Source organism: Myotis nattereri (genome assembly GCF_964212035.1).
Source record: "Myotis nattereri genome assembly, chromosome: 9".
NCBI lineage: Eukaryota > Metazoa > Chordata > Mammalia > Chiroptera > Vespertilionidae > Myotis > Myotis nattereri.
This window is the reverse complement of record NC_138084.1, coordinates 10098769-10115024: the sequence shown is the minus strand read 5'-3', so window position 1 is coordinate 10115024 and position 16256 is coordinate 10098769. Positions and strand designations below refer to the sequence as shown.

At 40.9% G+C, this 16256-nt stretch overlaps 1 protein-coding gene across 3 annotated transcripts in view; it reads right to left on the bottom strand.

Moving 5' to 3' along the window:
* The window catches only part of TRIM44 (tripartite motif containing 44), an 84233-nt gene that overhangs the window by 41858 nt on the left and 26119 nt on the right, over positions 1-16256 (bottom strand). For 2 of the 3 annotated variants that reach the window (XM_081100420.1, XM_081100419.1), the window contains exon 3: positions 4317-4568. In XM_081100420.1, the coding sequence (XP_080956546.1) occupies positions 4317-4568 (252 nt within the window). The remainder of the gene's footprint in view (positions 1-4316; positions 4569-16256) is intronic. The other variant, XM_081100418.1, reaches the window with a different exon arrangement.

Sequence of the window (16256 nt, the reverse complement as noted above, 5' to 3'; positions counted from 1 at the left end):
ACTGCTGCTGCATCGGCGTGAGCCTCTCCTGATTGGAACTAATTAGGCGCAAGCCTGTTGCAGGCAGAGTGGGGCCGGGATGAGCAGGAGCGGCAGAGAAGGGCTGCAGGCAGTGTTGGACTGCAGGTTTTGGCCCAATCCCTGCAGGCCACCCAGAGGGGCCCCACCTGTGCATGAATTTGTGCACCGGGCCTCTAGTAAATTATATCTCAATAAACTTTAAAAAGTCTAGATATCCCACCTGCCCAAGTGCTACTTGCTGTTGATTCATGAAGATTACTCTAAAAGTAACCCATTAACAGTGTGTTTGTTTTATGAAACCTTTAGTACAGATGAGTGTGATTAGACCAAGTAGAATCACAGAGCTTCTGGATGAAGGAGTCCAAAGATTACAGGTTTCCTGATGACATTTCTTTTTAAACATGTGTTTTTAATAAAATTTTTCTGGGCCACATTATAGAATACAGGGTAGGGGAAGATTTCATTACTAGTCCCACAAGTCTAAAAAGATGTGGTCTTTCCCCTCTTCAAATAAGTGAAGCTATTGCTTTATTAATCATTATAGAACAAGAGGCCCGATGCATGAAATTCGTGCATGGGTAGGGTCCCTAGGCCTGGCCGGCGATCAGGGCCAATCTGTGGGGTGACTTGTGGGGCGATCGGGGGGCCCCCGCTGGCACCTGCCTTGGCCAGCCTGGTGCCGCCCGCTTGCTGGCCCCGGCCCTGCCTCCACCACTGCTGGTCACCTCCCTCTGCGGGGCGTGGAGCAATTGGAGGGGCCCCTGCTGGCACCCACCTTGGCTGGCCTGGGGCCTACAGGCTGGGGGCAGCTCCTGCATTGAACGTCTGCCTCCTGGTAGTCAGTGCATGTCATAGTGACAGGTCATTCCACTAGTGTTCCGCCTTTCAGTTGATTTGCATATTAATCTTTTATTATATAGGATATTTAAAACGTATATACACAGCAGAAGGCAAACATACACTGATAGTTATCATTAGATATTGCATTTGCCCCATTTTTGCATGTGTGTGTGTGTGTGTGTGTGTGTTTTAACAGCTTAGTTGAGTATTATAGATAAACCAGAGACCCGGTGCACGAAATTTGTGCATGGGTAGGGTCCCTAGGCCTGGCCAGCGTTCAGGGCTGGTCAGGTTCCCCGCCTCCCAGCCTCCCCACCTCCTTCCTCCGTCCCTCGCCACCAACGGGATGCTACCATGCAGTTCCCCACCTCATGGCCTCTCCGCCTCCTCCTTCCCTCGCTCCCTCAGTGCCCCACTGCCGCTGGTTGCCTGCAGTGTTCCACGCTGCCACCTGGTGGTCAGCGTACATCATAGTGAGCAATCGAACTCCCAGTCTCCCAGTCAAACTCCTGAGGGGACAATTTCCATATTAGCCTTTTATTATATAGGATAACATAAGTAAGTTAAAGGTGTACAGTGTGATGATTTGATACATGTATGTATAGAAAAATATTACCCCAATAAGGCTGGTTAACACTTTCATCTCCTAACTCCATTTTTTTAAAGATCATATCTAAAATTTTCCTTGTATTATTAGAAATTCTTCATAAACATAATGTTTGAATCATACGTCAATGATACAAATTTCACTTTTACCTCATTTCAATTATTTCCAACTGTGAACTATAATTTATAATGCTGCATGGAATGTTGCAGGCAATTACTAAATCAAAGGTATAGACATTTTTAGTGAATACTTTTGTAAACTGTCCACAGAACGATTACAGCTGTGTACATTTCATCACTGGTTTTTAAAATCTCTCATTTTTTGGCTTGAATTTAGTTATATTTTTATAAAATTCTCTGCCAAAGTCAAGTATTAAAAAATGTGCCATGTGCTGTGCTAGGTGCAGTGAAGAAAGAGATGAACAACACAGTTCCCATTCCCAAGGAATTGAAATCCAAAGAGGGAGACCCTGAAAGATGCTGTCTCTATTGGTTTTCTGTTCTAAATACTAGTCCAGAAGTGTGAGCCATACAGATGTGGAGGACAGAGAGGACCACCCCATTCAGTCTGCCAGGGAGGAAAAATTTCCAAATGAGGTTTGATCTTAAAGGCTGGGCTTTCAGGCTAGAGATGTGCGTTTTCAGATAGCGTGAATAGCACGTACATTACTTTTACTAGCAAGATTAGCAACCCTCTGAATGTCTGCTGACCTATTCAGAATTGCCTTATAATTATGTCTTCCTCCCTTCCTCCTTTCCTTTCTTCTTTGGCCTGAATTTAGTTACATGTTTATAAAATTCTCTGCCAAAGTCAAGTATTTAAAAATGTGCCATGTACTGTGTACTATGTTCCCTCCCTAAGAGTAATTCCATCAGAGTTAACCATATAGTACAGTTAATGTTGGGGCGGGGCAACACACATTTATTGAAATGAAAATACAAGAGAAGGGGCTATTTCTCAATTAAATTTTATTTTTGAAAAAGAAAAACAACTTAATCAACATACAGAATAAATGTGAGGGTCCGATTTGAGGAGAATTTGGCATGGATCCCTTGACTTAACTCTGGTTTAATTTTTTGTTTATAAAAACATAAAAGTGGCCCTGGCCAGTGTGGCTCAGTTAGTTGAGTGTCATTCCATGCACCAAGAGGTTGAAAATTCGATCCCAAGTCAGGGCATATGCCTGGGTTTTGGGCTTGATCCCCAGTAGGGGGCATGCAGGAGACAGCAAATTGATGCTTCTCTCTCTCATCTCTCTCTCTCTCTCTCTCTCTCTCTCTCTCTCTCTCTCTCTCTCTCTCTCTCTCTCTCCCATCCTCTCTCTCTCAAACATTTTTTTAAAAGTGACAACCTCTACAATTAAAAGGTCCTAGGACACTTATTCTCCTTAATAGAGTAGGGACAAAGCACCGGCACTAGAATAGGATAGACTGAAATTAGAATCCTGGTTCCATGTTTCTACTAACTAACACTGTTGTGTCAGTTTCTCTGCAGTTCTCTGCATCTCAGTATCCAATCTGTAAAATGGAGATAATGAGATTAAATGAACTGATGGCTACAAAGTGCTCTCTTTCCTATCTAGAAACTTTTTCAGACACACACTGTCTTAATTCTGAGGAGGATGAAGTGAAAAGAACAAGAGCTATTCTGTTCTTTTACACATTCATAAAAATTAATCAAGAGCCCTGGGTGAGTGAAGTAGATAACTGTCCAGTGGTCCCACCTTTCCTGTCAGAATGCCTTAGATAATACCTGCCCCCTAGGTTATATCTTGGCTGTCTATTGGCTGCTTATTCTGTGCCTAGGCTCTCCTGTCCCCAGGCAAGACTGCTAGTTAAAGCTGAACTTACTGAGTCCTGAAAAGTCCACAGGACTCTCCTGGGTTTCCATCTGGCATAAGCTTGACGAGAATTTTCAACAGAATGCTAGGAAATCTGATGAACAACAAACAGCCTCTCCCCACTGGCTGAAAAATGGTATAAATTTTATGTATTTTTAAAATGTTAGCTGCCTTAAATTAATTTTAGAAATAGATTCTAACTGCCTGCACATGTTGTTTGGTAAAATGTCTGAGACCCTTTATTCCGGTGAGAAAATAACACTGAACATAATGACTATATTCATTGTAGTGACTCAACATTTATCGTCTTTCTTTCAGAGTCTGTTCTTGATCCTCACAATGTCCTAACCGACACGCCTCTCTTAATCCAGCAGTTATGCCCCCATTTATAAAGTTGGCTCCATATAAAAACGAGCCAAGGAATCCTTTCACTATCCACAGAATCAGACCAAAACCGTTCATTCTGACCTGCTTTACGCTCCACTTCCTGACTTATTCTCATTCAGCCCAGTCCTCATGCCTACGATTACTCCATTTATAGGCTCATTTCCCAACTTGGGACCTGTCAGCAGCCTTCTCCTTTGGCTCTGATTTCTGGCTTTCCTTAGTAACTGTGATTAGTATTTGCCCCCAGTGACTATATTCCTTTAAGTCATGGTGGACTAATATTTGGCCAGGCCCAGGTGCTGGCTAGTACTTCCCGGGGCCAGTGCTTCCATACGGTATACGTACCAGTCTAAACACTCAAACCCTATCACACCTCCCCTTGTGTTATTGTCTAAGTTGACTTAATTAACGATAATCAGCCTAATTGACTTAGCAAAACTTTCAGAGAAAAGATGCTTGACTGCCCAGGCTGGTTTTTCTCAGTGGTTAGAGCATCATCTCTCATATCAGAGAGTTTGGCTTCCCATTCATTCACACTATGGACCACAAGAGGCATTTCCAGAGCTAACAAACATGGCAGTCAGTTTCCTCCTACTTGTCCCGCTACTAGTAATTGTAGGCAGTCTTCCTTACCTCTGCCTTTGGCTCAGCAGCTTCGTTAGAGGTATCGAGTTGTTCCTTGGCTTGGGCCATCTGAGTCATCAACCTGTCCATGTGGGATTGGATGTCTGCCAGAATCTCAGTCACATGAGCTGTGGCCATCGCTTCCTGGATGTCCACTAGATGAAGGGCCTTCTGTTCCTCATCAGCAATCACTTTCTGAACTTTCTTAAATTCCTGCTGTATAAACACCTTCATCTGGTCCCGAGTTACCTGTAGCGCACAGACAAGTAAGAAGAATGAGTTGGGCACACAAAGAAATGGGAGGTTAGAGCTATTACAGTAAGTGCTAGGCAGCCATGCCAAAGCACAAATCATGGCTCCTATCCAATCCTAAAGTTTTGGGACTATCCTCCAAACAACGTCCCCCTGATACCTTTAATGAATTTCCTGCTAATTTTTTGCCTCTTTCATTTTTAGGAAGTAATGCTTTTTTATATATATATTTTTTATTTCAGAGAGAGGGGGAAGGAGAGAAACATCAGTGTTGAGAAAAAAATCACTGATTGGCTGCCTCCTGCACACCCCACACTGGGGATTGAGCCTGAAACCCAGGCATATGCCCTGACTGGGAAGTGAAACTCGACCTCCTGGTTCATAGCTCGATGCTGAACCACTGAGCAACACCAGCTGGGCAGGAAGTAATTCTTTTTTTAAAAATATATTTTATTGATTTTTTACAGAGAGGAAGGGAGAGGGATAGAGAGTTAGAAACATCGATGAGAGAGAAACATCGATCAGCTGCCTCCTGTACACTCCCCACTGGGGATGTGCCCGCAATCAAGGTACATGCCCTTGACCAGAATCAAACCAGGGACCCTTGAGTCCGCAGACCGATGCTCTATCCACTGAACCAAACCGGTTAGGGCAGGAAGTAATTCTTTATCCTCCTTTTTTATTTCCCTTTTGTTCATTTTTATATCAGTAATACATAAATGCTTTTTAAAAATTTAATAAATGAGTATATATGGTAAAAAATGAAGTTCTCCTTCTCTCACCATTCTTATACCATTTTCCTCCTTAGAAGGATATTGCTATTAACAATTTAGTATGTGTCCTTCCAGCCATTTATATATAAATATTATAAAATTATATATATGACTTATATAATATGTTATGTATAATATATAGTAATCATTTATATATAAATAATTGTTTTTATATAAATTGATCATAGCTAAAATATGGTTTGTGTCTTGGTTTTCTATTTAAAATATGTTAGTACCTACAGATCTTCATTCTTTGTACAATTTTTAATATCTGTATGATAAGAATATATATGGATATTTATATTATTTATCAATGTTTTCAATAGATAAAATTGAAAAATATTAAGGTATTTATTTATTTAATTGATAAATATCTCCATTAAACATATATGAAAAAATTTATATATACATTACCTTCTTAATGGAAATACAGGATATTTCCAATATTTTGCTATTACAAACCATATATCAGTGAAGATCCTTGACTATGCCTCTTAATATTTGCATATAAGTTTCTTTATGGACCTTTGAAATCACTGAGTCAACTTATATGTACTTTTAAAAATACTAATTGATACTGCCAAACTGCTCTACAAAACCAATGCACCAGTTACATTCCCACAACCATGTGTGAAAGTAAGCATTTCCCTTACAGCTTCACCAATAATGGATACTATCCAGCCTTTACATTTTTACTTTCTGATGGGTGAAACTCTTATTGTCTTATTTTGCAACAACAATTGTGCAGACAAAATATATTATAACTGTAGGCTATATTTAGCTAGGGCATAAGAAAGGCAAACAAAGTGAGAAACTACCAAAATAAGAACTCCCATACTCCATATCTTACCAGCAACTGTATTTACTGATGTTTCCTCACAACTACATTTATTTTATGAGTATTTTAAAACAACATGCATCCTGAGTAGCTGAGGGAGGGAAGAGGGAAGAGGTAAGACAGTAGACAAAAGGAGAAATGCCAACAGAGAATTTCAGAGATGAAGGAGAAAATAGTGGTCATCTCAGCGACCATTTCTTTTACAGATAAGGGAAAAGACAGCTGCGCACTTGTAGGCAGTGCAGGACTCCAGTCTTCTTGTTCCCAGGCTGGTGCTCTGTTCACTATAATTGTCAGTCCCAAGCCGGTTTGGCTCAGTGGATAGAGCATCAGCATGTGGACTGAAGGGTCCCAGGTTCGATTCCAGTCAAAGGCATATCCCTGGGTTACAAGCTTTATCCCCAGTGGGGGTCGTGCAGGAAGCAGCCAATCAATAATTCTCTCTCATCATTGATGTTTCTTTCTATCTCTCTCTCCCTCTCCCTTTCTCTCTGAAATCAATAAAAATATATTTTAAAAAATTAAAATAAAAGTCTGTCAGAAGGGAAGTCAAACTGGGAAAACCTAGAAAAGGAGACTGAGGAAGAGAAAGACTAAATGAGAAGGAAGATCAGACATTTTTCATTGGCCTCTTCAAAACTAAAAGAGGCTTGATACTTTAAGCAGCTTGTGTAACAGTACCATAAGGATGTCAAAGCAAAACAAGGCCTACATGATATGTATCTGCTCACACATCAAGTGACTAAGTGACATAAGCCCTCAGGAATTCATATCTCTCTGCAGGTACTCTCCCTGGTGCTAAAGAAAAAGGGAGGGGAGTGTCAAATGTTATTAATGTCCCTGCAAATTCTAGATCAGATTGAGAACTGTGATTTGTGTTTATTTTCGTAATTCCTTTTTATTTTTAGTGTGTGGATTTCAAGACTGTTAAGCTTTATGGTGATCTTTTATCAGTGGATTTCTAGTCCTGAAATAAATTAGGTCCTATAGGATTTAGAATCTTCTCTTAAAGACTAAACTAAAGAAGTTTGAGCAAAGGGATGAATTTCTCTGCATGCCTAAGAAACTTAACAGTTCCAAGTGACTAAAAATAAAGATCATAATAAAAACCAACTAGCAACCTATTTTACTAGACTCACATACACATGTGGTTTGAAGTTAGGAAGCTGACATCACAGTCAAGAAGGGTGTGGGCCAAACTGCAGTAGGTGAATAAATTGTGGTTTTAAAAAACCAAAATTTCTGTTTCCCATTGCTTTACATAGGTTTTTCAACATGACATATTTTATTTTGTCCAGATCTAGCTACAAATGAGAATTTAAGGCAGGATCATCCACTCTCTAAAACCTTTATGCCGTCGTCTTCTTACTCCAGTTCTTAACTGATTCACAAATAGGCATTCTCCACCCTACTTCAAAAGAGCAAAACAAACATCTCAGTCAAGGCATCCGTTCTAACTCAGAGCCCAAAGAAGAGACCCCTGGGGGATGGGTCATATGGCAGTTTGAGTACTCTGGTTCTCCGATAGCAGGGGTAACGTGGCTTTTAAAACCCTCTTTCTGGTTCCATTTCACCTCCTTGCCATCAAAGCCATTCTGCTAAAAACTTCACAGTTCTCCAAGAGCAGCAGGCCTTTCCCATTAGCACCTCCTACCTAGGAACCACTGACATCACTTTTGAGTACATTTCTCAGGACTTCTTGCCTCCATCCTATAGCACCCCAAAGGTGAGAGTGATAGACTCGTACTCTTGACTACACTGCATGTGGTGCTACATTAAAAGAGAAAATTCTACATATGTAGAGAAGAGAGAAGGCTGGATGTATCACGGAATGATGAAATGGGTCATGTAAAAGGTTTCTTTTATATAGCATCTATCAGAAATCGCCAAACCTTTGAAAAGCCACAGAACTTCCCCCTCCCTCACCCCAAAATATTAACGTGGAATCCCGAAATATATAGAAGATCCAAAATTAGAGCTACTCTGGTTAAAAGAAAAATCTCCCCTTCCTCCTTGAAGTAACCTGCTAGGGTACTGGTAGTGATCCCCACCTGAGGGGCCTGGGTCTTCTCTAAAACCTAAAAGGAGTTTTCTCCCTTTTGTCAACTGATTGGCCCTTAAGTTGTTGAAACCTTAAAGGCTAAGGTTACAAGCACATTGATATATCTTTTTATGGTTGCATTAGGGTGAAACGCTATGTTATTACTTAAGCATAATATATATTGTAATTTGGGTGGGGGGCTTATTTGTGAATGGACAGACTAACGACTGAACATCTGATTGTTTTCATTAGAGTTCTGTCCAACCTCCACACTGTATAGGTGGGGGCAAAGGCCCCCGATAAGTGCAGTGATAAAGTCAGGTTTAGAAACCAACTCTCCTCTTGCCAGTCCAGTGTACTCTTTGCTACAACATATTTGCCCTAATGATCCCTTTCTGCCTGCTTTAGGCTCTTCCATTTTATTTCTTCTTAATTGAGATGTTTCCACAGTTAACAGGCTGCTTCTGTTATCCCCACTGGGATGTAATTCCCCACCACGTGGGTCTTGGAATAAAGGCTGTACATCTGAAGAGTTAAGTCTCATCCCATGGCACTTTCTATATGCTCTTGTAGTTACTATTTCCAAGCTAGGCTGGGCCCAAGAGGCATGCAGACTGGCACTTTACGCATACATAATTAAACACATAAAACCTTGAATTAAGAGCTTGTACATAAAAACAACATCTTTCAATGTGCCTGACCTGGCTGGAGGCCATTAACTCCTCGCTAGCTGGCCTGTAGGAAACCAAGGTTTTATTTACTTTTCCATTATAGGCATATTAAAACAACAACAACAACAAAAAACCCAAGCATACTAGCTAGAAAACATCATGGGCTTAAAAAAGATTTGTTCCAGAAAAGTGTTGATGACATAAACTGAGAAAGATGAACCAGGGTCAGGTATAGGAAGCTACATGAAAGAAAAGCATCAGAGTCCACATTGATTAAAAATTTCAAAAATACTTGTTCTATTAGCCAAATGTCTTGCAAGGTTTACCCAGTATTTATTCTGGCATTTTACTTCAAGGGAGCTCCTTCCAAAACCCCTGTCAGGCGCCAGTGAGGGCAGGCAAGGGAAGAGCTACACCAACAAGCAGGAAGACAGTCCTTTCTGTATCTTGTGTCTGAGTGGAAAAGCCACTACTTGTGAGTAAAACAACCACCCACTGCTAAGGGTTAGAAAACGATGCAGCAGCCTAGAAACACAGCAGACATGAACTACAAACTACAGCCCATGACCAACATTGTCAGTGCTGCCAAACGTTATCCTGACAACCTGGCTAAAACACTGACCTGCTGGGATTTTACAGTGGGGTGTTGAGAGGGTAGAGAAAAGGTTATTAAAGTGTACATTTAATCTCTTCCTCAAACCATGATTCTTATTTTCATCAGAAGCCTAGACAGAAGCACTCATTTATATCCTCTTTCCTCCTTTCATCACCTCCATTCTGTTAACAGAGCATCATGGGATTCCTACCTCAGTTAACACTTAGTTACCTCAAGAATCCACTCAAATGAAGTTGCTGTTATTGTTATTTCTATTATAAAAGACTATAAAAATATACCAAAATGGTGGAGCATGGTTATCTCTAAGTGATGGGATTAAGAGTATTTTTCTTTTTTATTTTTCAGTCTGTTTTCCACAATAATGTATAACACTTAGTTTTTCTTCAACAGTAATTATTTTAATGTGGCTCATCTCTGGCCTGGTGGCTCAGTTGGCTGGAGTGTCATCCAGTACGCTAAAAGGTTGAGGGTTCAATTCCCAGTCAGGGCATATATCTAGGTTGTGGGTTTGACCCTTGGTTGGGGTGCATACGGGAGGCAACTGATCTATGTTTCTCTCTGACATCGATGTTTTCCCCTCTCTAATAAAAAAACATCAATAAAAACATGTCCTCAGGTGAGGATTTAAAAAATAGCGTGGCCCAAAGAAAAAGTTAATTCCTCAATAAAATATTAGCAAATAGAATCCAACAATGTATAAAAATAATTTATACACTAAACCAAGTGGGATGTATTTCAGGTATACAAGACTGCTTCAACATCTGAAAATAAGTTCATATAATCTATCATATCAACAGGCTAAAGAGAAAATCACATGATCATATCAACAGATGCAGAAAAACATTTGACAAAAATCTAACATCCACTAATGCTAAACCCTCTCAGCAAACTAGGAATAAAGGAGAACTTTCTCAACTTCATAAAAACATCTACAAAAAATCTACAGCTAACATCAAACTGAACGGTGAGAAACTAGTTTTCCTGAGGCAAGGATGTATCCTCTTACTACTCTTTTCAACACTGTACTGAAAATCCTACCTAATGAAATAAGACAAAAAAAGAAAAAGAAGGTTTACAGTTTGGGAAGGTAGAACTTAAAGCTGTCTTTGTTCACAAATGGCATGATCATCTTTGTAGAAATTGTTTCGGATCTTTATCCTACCTCCAACTTGTTCAAATCCCACTTCCAACTTGTTCTAGGCCAGTGGTTCTCAACCTTCCTAATGCCACGACCCTTTAATACAGTTCCTCATGTTGTGGTGACCCCCAACCATAAAATTATTTTCATTGCTACTTCATAACTGTAATTTTGCTACTGTTAGGAATCGTAATGTAAATATCTGATATACAGGATGTATTTTCATCGTTACAAATTGAACATAATTAAAGCATAGTGATTAATCACAAAAACAATATGTAATTATATATGTGTTTTCCGATGGTCATAGGCAACCCCTGTGAAAGGGTCGTTCGACCCCCAAATGGGTGGCGACCCACAGGTTGAGAACTGCTGTTCTAGGCCATCTTTCTGTCCCCTTTCATCTCCACTTGGCCCTGAATTCTTTTTCTTTTTCTTTTTCTTTTAATATTTATTTATTTATTTATTTATTTATTTATTTATTTATTTATTTTAGTTTTAGTGCTTAAAGTATTACAAGAGGTGGCCCTGAATTCTTGACTTTCTAATCCTGCCCTCAAATCCCACCTTTTGCCCTTCAGACTTAGTAACTACATGCGCCCCTTACTCCCTTCTCCTTGGTGTTTAGACCTTACTTTGTCTTATCTAGTCTTTGGCTTGGTTTTGATTCCCAGATTAACATTCTCTCAGATAGGAACCCCATATTTCAGTCAGAATACTCCAGCCTTCCTCTATTTCTGCCAGAGTGCTTCTTCCCAGGACAATAAATATTGGTACTTGAGCCTAAGCACTCTATTGTTCTTTAACAGCTTCATGCATATGGCTCTGTAATATGCTTCTTCTGAATCTTTCCCTTTCGTGGACAACCCCCCCCCCCCACACACACACATAAATAATACATGCAAACATGTGTGGACACACACAACATCAGAGGCTCAGGACTATGCTTCCTAGAGGCTTTGCATTTGAAAGATCCTAATAAACACTTGAATTGAATCTGTTAATCAGCTGTGAAGTGGAAAGGGAGTCCTCAGCTGAGAGAGAGGGAGTCACAGCAGACTGACAAGCAGCCCTTAGTGCGAGAGATGGAGATCTAACCACTATGGCTACGGAATCACTGCCAGGAATCCTCTCTCCTCCCAAGGCTGCTTATTCATGCTGTCAGCTGCTATGACTTTATTGTCATGACAACTTTATGTGTAACCCAGTGTCATGGCACTGACTGGATGCACCAGAGAACAGCTCAACGGGATGCTGGGCTCCCTTGAATCAATACTACTGCTTGCTCTTAAGATGCTTCTCTCTTTGCCTGACCCCAGGGTGGCAATACAGAAAGCAATCACAAACTTCTGAGCATCACTTTTCCTGAGTGAACAGAAAAAAAAATGCTGGGTAACTCCCCTGTAGAAACATGAAAGTAGAAAAATGAGTCTCCAGAGAAACCCAGCACCTGTAACAAACAAGAGTGAGTGTCTAATCCACCTTGTTTTCTTGCTTTCTTTTCACTTTAACCTGGGCATCAACTAGAAAGACAGCTTCTGCTTCAGGATTTATTGTGTAGGAAGTGGGAGGTGAACACTGACCCTGAAAGTTTCAAGGCCAAACAAACAGGAACTATGCTACTTTAAGTGTCTCAGAGTTGAATATACAAAGAAAGGCTATTTTATCTACTGAAGATTAAATTAATTTTAAAATAAGACTCACCCCTCCATTTCCAATCCATTCTCTACTCAAACACCTTCCCTGCAAAGCCACAGCTGTTTGTAAACTATCAAAACCACAAAACCCACACGACTGCCCACCACCAGGAATACTCAGGAAAGGGCACCGACATACAGGTCTCATGGTTTCTGAATCTTTTCTGCTAAAGAGAAAACAGTAAGGCTCATAGTTTGCTGTGGTAGAGAAAAGAGGGTTGAGTCCTGACTGCCTCTGCTAACTATGCTTCTGAAGCTCAGAAAGGTAAGAGTTTCTTCATTTGTAACAGGAGTAATACTATTGTTCTCATAAATATTTTGTGACATTTACACAAAAATAATACATGGAAAGAACTTAGGACTCTGGGCACATAGGAACATCAGCAGAACTTATGCAGATAGTAACTGTGAACATCTATCGAGTGCTTCTCATGTGGTACCCACTGATCTCTCACCAAGGGAGAGCCCCAATTAGCCTTCTAGGAGAAAGACAGCCTACTACACCCTTGGGAGTGCAGATTCCCCAAAGGAGCACAGGAAGGACTTTCCCACATATCCCAGGCATTGAAGAGTAAGGATGTCAATCAGAAGCTCCTTATCTCAATTTCAGTAAATGGCCACAGGCTATCAGGGAGAAATGGCTACCTTTTCTAGTTTGACAAGATCAGATATGGTCTACTTCACAGGAAGTCTGGGTCGCATTCGGCTCCTCAGCACCTACAGTCTGTAGATACAGTCAGCTCCTCAACCTCACAGCTTGCCTCTCTTATACAGCAGGTCCCTGAATGATGTCATTTCATTCAATTCCCTTTCATCATAATGTTGTTGAGATGCCACAGAAACTGAACTCTTGTTAATATCCAATAGCCTATGGTAAAGCTGGTCTCTATATGTCATTTCTCTTAAAGTTGCAGTACCTGTCAGTGATGTTAAGTGAGGACTTACTGTATTTCTTCTCTGTGGAAGACTGCAACCCTATTACACCCCCTTAAGTAAGCTAACAATCTGCTTACTTAACAAACATAGGGCTTGTTAACTAACTACGTTGCTAAAATACTTTTCAGGCCCCCAAAGGCCATAATACCATTAACCCTCATCTCCTCTGCAAAAGTTTGTTTTCAGAGTACCCATTAATAAAAATATAATACGATTAGTCCTATTTTATAGATGAAACTGAAGGCTCAGACAAATCAAGTAATACAGAAAATAAGTGTCATTATAGAGACTCATGTCATCTGACTCCAATGCCTGTGCTCTTTCACCATAAAAGCAAAGGAAATCATGTCATACTCAAAATACTGTCCCCCTGACCGAAAGTCTGAACAAACTTTTTTTTTTCAAATAAAAGTCTTTTTTTTAATTAAATCTTTATTGTTCAGATTATTACAGTTGTTCCTCTTTTTTCCCCCCATAGCTCCCCTCCACCTGGTTCCCACCCCACCTTCTGCCCTTACCCCACCCCCCACTGTTCTCATCCATAGGTGTACGATTTTTGTTCAGTCTCTTCCCGCACCACCCACACCCCTTCCCTGGCCCGAGAATAGTCAGTCCACTCCCTTCCTATGCCCCTGATTGTATTATATTCACCAGTTTATTCTGTTCATCAGACTATTTATTCGCCTGATTTTTAGATTCACTTGTTGAAAGATGTGTATTTGTTGTTCATAATTTGTATCTTTACCTTTTTCTTCCTCTTACTCTTCTTAAAGGATACCTTTCAGCATTTCATATAATACTGGTTTGGTGGTGATGAACTTCTTTAACTTTTTCTTATCTGTGAAGCTCTTTATCTGACCTTCAATTCTGAACGATAGCTTTGCTGCGTAGAGTAATCTTGGTTGTAGGTTCTTGCTATTCATCACTTTGAATATTTCTTGCCACTCCCTTCTGGCCTGCATAATTTCTGTTGAGAAATCAGCTGACAGTCCTATGAGTACTCCCTTGTAAGTAACTGACTGTCTTTCTCTTGCTGCTTTTAAGAGTCTCTCTTTGTCTTTTGCTCTTGGCATTTTAATTATGATGTGTCTTGGTGTGGTCCTCTTTGGATTCCTTTGTTTGGGGTTCTCTGCACTTCTTGGACCTGTAAGTCTATTTCTTTCACCAGGTAGGGGAAGTTTTCTGTCATTATTTCTTCCAATACTTTTTCAATATCTTGATCTCTCTCTTCTTCTGGCACCCCCATAATTCGGATGTTGGTACGCTTAAAGTTGTCCCAGAGGCTCCTTACACTATCTTCATATTTTTGGATTCTTTTTTCTTTTTGTTTTTCTGGTTGGGTGTTTTTGCTTCTTTGTATTTCAAATCTTTGACTTGATTCTTGCGATCCTCTAGTCTGCTGTTAGAACTTTGTATAATATTCTTTATTTCAGTCAGTGTATGCTTAATTTCTAGTTGGTCCTTTTTCATAACCTCGAGGGTCTCACTAGATTTCTTGAGGGTCTCACTAAATTTATCGGCAGTTTCCAGAAAATTCTTGAAAAACCTTATAAGTGTGGTTTTGAACTCTATATCCAGTAGTTTGCTTTCCTCCATTTCTGTCATTTGTGACCTGTTTCTTTGTCTCTGCATTTTTTATGCTTCCCTGTGTTGATAGAGTGGACTTCTGTGCTAGGTGTCCTATAGGGCCCAGTGGATCAGCCTCCCCAATTACCTGAGGTGGACACTCTTGGTGCACCCCTTTGTGGCCTTTGTGCACAGTTTTGTTGTAGTTAAGCCTTGATTGTTGTAGGTATCACTGGGAGGAATTGACCTCCAGGTCAATTGGATGAGAATCAGCTGTGTCTGCAGTGGGAGAACTTCTGTGCTGGAGACACCCTTCTGGGGCAAGACTTGTTTCAGTGGGGCTTTGGTGCTCACTGAGTCTGCCCCCTGAGTGTGTCGCTTATGGTTCTGAGGAGTTGTAATCTGGATGGTCCCACTCTGACCACTGGGTACACTGGCTCTTGAATCTCTAAGGAGGTGCTAATTTAGCCTCTGCCTGAGGCTACCCAGCAGGAGCTATGGAGAGATCTGCAGATTCCTCTTCTTTGTTTGGGGTTTGGAGGTGCCCAGATGAGGCCCAGCTGTGAAGCAATGCAAGCTGCTGTGGGGCCTTGGGCCTACTTTTGGAAGTTCTGGGTCTCTCTGACCCAGCTGCAGTTTGTTAGGTAATTTTCAGATTGCAAAGGGCCAGGCCTTTCATATGCAAAAGCGTCTCCGTACAGCTTGGGTGGGGCGGGGTCTCAGGGGATCAATAGGGCGGAGCAAGCAACTATGGCTGCTCCTCAGTCCTATCCTAAGGGGCCCTGAGTCTCAGTGTCCTGGTAATCACTGCAAGCCCCTCTGAGGGAAAGCTGTCCTCGAGTTCCGACCGATGCCAGACAGTCCAGTTTCTCCCCATGTGAGTCTGGGTCCCCAGAGACTTGCCCAGAACTGGAGTTCAGAGCAGTCGGGAGCTTGAGACTCCCTCCCGATTGACAAAGACAAGCGTGTGCTCAGTTGCCAGCCCTTCCCATGTGCGCCTCCGTACCACTGCACTTCACTTCCACACCTCCTCTGAGTCTCAGTGTGCTTTTCTCTTTCCTTCTAGTTGTAGAATTACCACTCAACCAGCCTTCCTGTGGTTCTGGATGATGTCCGTTTTGTCTTTTAGTTGTATTTTTGAAGTGGTTGTGCAAGGCAGCAACTTCCGGTGTTTACCTATGCCACCATCTTGGTTTCTCCTGAACAAACTCTATATTGGTATTCTATTCCCAACACATCTTCTACAGGTAAAAAGTTAATTACTTCCTATAACTACTAGTAATTCTTTATAGCAATCACAGAAAGGCAATATATTAGCTGCATTAGCCCTATGGCCTTGGACAAGTCATTCAACCTCTTAAATCTTTGTTTCTTCCTCTGTTAAACGGGTATTATAATATCTAACCAGG